We start from the raw sequence: 4,001 nt of genomic DNA, 5'->3' as shown, positions 1-4,001 counted from the left end.
TTTTTAAACATAAATACATTTGAAATAAAAATGAACTAAATTTAAAGACTAGATTGTTAGTTACCCACAAGTATTTAGTTTTGTCTTTCGCTTCCACGACAAATTCAGATGACATCTTGTCAATTTTTATAATTTTAGGCAACACATATTACTTATATGTGTACATTTTATATAATTAGTGGGGTTTAAAAATATTTGTAGTTTCAAATAACTATATTTTTATAACAAAACAAAATTTATTATACCTAAATATATATTTTTGATAAGATGATTTGTATGAAAATACTAAATATAAACATTTGGAATAGAAATAAAGAAATATTACTATTGTTCTTCAGTCGAAGTTAAACCATAAGGAGAATTAGGAGATATTCTATGTTTACTGGAGAGTCCCTTTATAGGATATCTTAATAAATAAAAAATGAGTCCACATAATACTACAACGGTCATGGATAATACTACAATCAACACTCTGTGACTCTTCTTTCCGTAAATAGCTGGATAACAGTCTTTGACATCGCTCGGTTGGAGTTCAAGAATCTTTTTCAATCTGAGCTCGGAAGGATAGTGACATCTACAAAAATGATGAAGTAAAAATAGCCGATGCCATCTATTCACGACACCTTATATTAATACATTTGTTTTCGACCGAATAGATGGCCACACATGTCTCGTTTCTTAAATTCATTTATATCTTACCTTATTTCATGGGATCTAAAAAATTCCAAAGCGAAATTTTGTAGCCACAGAATATTACAATCACACACCCATGGATTAAGGGTTAAGTCGACGTGTTCCATCTTTCTGAATAAGTATTTATAGGATTCGTTCAAACTATTCAAACCATTTCTCGCCAGAGATAAAACTTTGATGTGGTGATCGATATCTTTGGAAAGCACGTCAAATGCTAGTTCACTGAATTCTTTCAAATTGGGACAGTCGGTAATGAATAGTTTTTCAAGCGCGAACAAATTATAAAATGCGTAATGGGGGATTACAGTTAAAGTTACCATTCTGTTTAATTTTAACACTTTGAGAGAATGATAGTTGAGGTAATTCGCCGATACGAAACTCAATTTATTTCCCGATAAATCCAGTTGTTCTACACTATAAGGAACTGTGGGTATCAGAGTAAATTCGTTATCGGCCAAAGATAAATCTTTCAAATTATCGAAACCATCGAAGTAACCAGCTGGCAATTCTTTAATTCCCAAACCATCCATATGAAGATGTGTCAAATTCGGAGTTAGACAAAGCATTTTTTCCAAAACAGTTTTTGATTGCGTCAGATATGCTCCCATATAATTGTAACTAATGTCTAAATGCGTGAGCTTTACTAATGGATTGAATATAAAATCAGGTAAAGTTTTAAAGCTGTTGAAACTTAAATCGAGGCGAGCTAGATGAGGTAGTTTTTCGAAAATCTCGGAGTTTTCCAAATTACTAATAAAATTATTGCTCAAATCTAATTTCTTCAAATTCGGTAGATTTTGAAAGAAATTTACGTCTACGTGAGATATATTATTATAACCAAATATCAATTCTTCTAAATCTTCGCTGTTAAGAGGTCTCTTATTCGCGTCCAACGTTTCAATAGCGTTAATAGAGAAATCTATAACGTTTAAACCATCGTTTATATTTTCTGGAAGTTCAGTCAAAAATCTACTAGAACAATCGGCGAAAAAAGTAGGTAGGTGTGTCTGAATGTTGGTATATTCCTTACAATCACATCTTATACTTGTTGTATTTGTACAAATATCACTATAAACTACGTTTAAACACAGCAAAAACACTAAAATTCGATAAAGTTTCAGAAACATCTTCGTTTATATAAAATGCTTTCGATAAATCTTTTAAATTCATCTACGTGTACAGGTTTTTATTCTCAGATAAACTGATCAATTTGTATTATTTACCAATAACTTTTATCTAATGTAAACTGATATTTCTATATCTACTTAATAAAGTTTTGAAAGGTAGATAATTAATTGAAAGTATTTCTGCGGATATTATTCTCAGTAGCGCGCTTTTGGAACAAGATTTTCGACGGCGTAGATAAATTGAAGAATAAAACTAAATTTATAGAAATTTCTTTAATTTCTTATTTCTTAGACCTTTTTATAAATTTATGTTTCTAAATGTTCTTGATTTTAGGTCTCTTCTATTTCAAAATTAGTTTTTTTAATAATTTTTAAGAGATATAGAAAAAATATATTTTGACAAAGACGTAAAGAAAAGTCGAAACGTCAATTTTTATATATATTTCAAAAGTTATCAAAAAAAACTCATTTTGAAACAGAAGAGACCTAAAATCAACATTTAAAAACATAAATTTATAAAAAACTATATTAATTCAACTTGACAAAGATTAACTAAAAATATAACGGGATTTCATATTATTTACTCAGTTAATATCCCTCTGAAAGAGCCCAGTGGCCGCCTTTCCCAAGCGCGCCTACGTTGGCATGAGGAGGGGGGCCGATGCAAAGAATGGCTCCAATGTGGAAGCAATCTTGCCGATGGATGAATGGTACTTGAGCTCAGATCAGGTGTTGCCAACATAGCCTGCGGGAAACCTATCACAATTTCAAGAGACCATGACAAATCCTCCTCTTCTCCTTGAGTGTTCTGAGCAAACAGAACCCACTACCTCCAAAGCAACTGTTTTGAAAAAGATAGGCTCAAACGCTGTAACATCAGTGGAGTGGAGAAAAAAGGAGAAGGAAGGGCAAGGCTATCTAGACGGGGCTATCTAGGGGTTACTGAGGTTGCCTCGACTTCCAGCACTCCTCCACCCAGGTCCTCCAACCCGGAGGTTTATTCCTAACCTGCTAAGAGGGCAAGAATGCCTAACAGTTCTATAATGTTTGGAAATGGGTATCTTTTTGTTTTCAATTCAATATTTTCTTCGTATGAATTATTTTAATACCTTTTAGTGTTTGGAAAAAACTTACACAAACTCTCTCATAGTTTATTATTATTCAAACCGGCTTAAAGTAATAGACAGTTCGGAAAGTCGCAAAAAATGAATTTACTAGGAACCTGGCCTGTATTAAGCGTTGGGCTGAACTGATTACAACGAACTTCTCCGATTAAACCACGTCACGGTCTTAGACCTCTGGGAATATAATGTCGGCCATCGAAAGAGCGCGTAGAGCACATTGGCGTAACATAGATGGGCATTAATCTTGCAACAACGTGAATCGGAAAGTAGGTGATTTTTTCAGTTAGTCGACTTTATTGAACGTTGACATTTGTTTTTGTAGTTTTTCTATCAAATCGATTGTTAGGTTTTAAAAAAAATCATTTTTCAATTAACTTTTAAGCACTTATTCACTGGCCGTTCCTATTTAGGTATTTAGCCGAATTAAAACAGATTAAGATTGATATTTTAGTCCAACTCTTTTTGGGTGAGTTGATAAGTAATAATTTACGCTGTCGGTATATTTTTTTGATATTGTATCATTGTGATCTCAGTGCCTTGTTCCACTCAGTTTTTAATGAATCAATTTCAGCTTATTTCATTGGTTATTTTATGTCTGTTTTATGAGGTTTGTTCCAGCGGTATTACGATGAGTTATCCAACAATTGTTGCAGGAACACCACATTTAATACACACAGGTAGTAGTACTCTATCTCTAAAAAATATTTTCACTCGTCTCGAACTAATACTGAACAAGTTCAATTTATTTCTGGAGCTTAAAACTTTTTGTTCATTACTTGAATTTGATAATGTTGAAACGCAATTCCCGTATGATCAAGTGGTTACAAACAGTCTGCTGGAACATTTTCTTTGCTTTTAGGGCATTCGTCAGCTACTAGGTTCCTTACCAACTTTTTTCGTTCTTTTATAGGGCGTTTGGTGTTTTGCTCCATGTATCTTTCCAAATTCAGGTGGGCTTTCCTAGTTTTTTTCATATTTCTAAATCGTCTTGTATGGAGGTATCTATCCATATGTTTCTTTGTAGGTGTTCCTGTCGAGCTCAGTGATAGATGTATCT

The 4,001-nt window shown here is 32.9% G+C and overlaps 1 protein-coding gene across 1 annotated transcript; it reads right to left on the bottom strand.

The window, feature by feature from the left end:
* Positions 1-216: 216 nt before the first annotated feature.
* On the bottom strand, positions 217-1,952 carry LOC130902847 (phospholipase A2 inhibitor beta-like). Its single transcript, XM_057815149.1, has 2 exons — positions 700-1,952; positions 217-574 (listed from the first exon to the last, which is right to left on the bottom strand). Exons 1-2 carry the CDS (start codon positions 1,818-1,820, stop codon positions 325-327), a joined length of 1,371 nt encoding a protein of 456 aa, XP_057671132.1. The 5' UTR covers positions 1,821-1,952; the 3' UTR covers positions 217-324.
* Positions 1,953-4,001: the final 2,049 nt, after the last annotated feature.

The sequence above is a fragment of the Diorhabda carinulata genome, chromosome 2 (genome assembly GCF_026250575.1).
Source record: "Diorhabda carinulata isolate Delta chromosome 2, icDioCari1.1, whole genome shotgun sequence".
NCBI classification, from domain to species: Eukaryota; Metazoa; Arthropoda; class Insecta; order Coleoptera; family Chrysomelidae; genus Diorhabda; species Diorhabda carinulata.
Note: the sequence above shows the minus strand (reverse complement) of the source record. Positions and strands in the feature narration are given on the sequence as shown.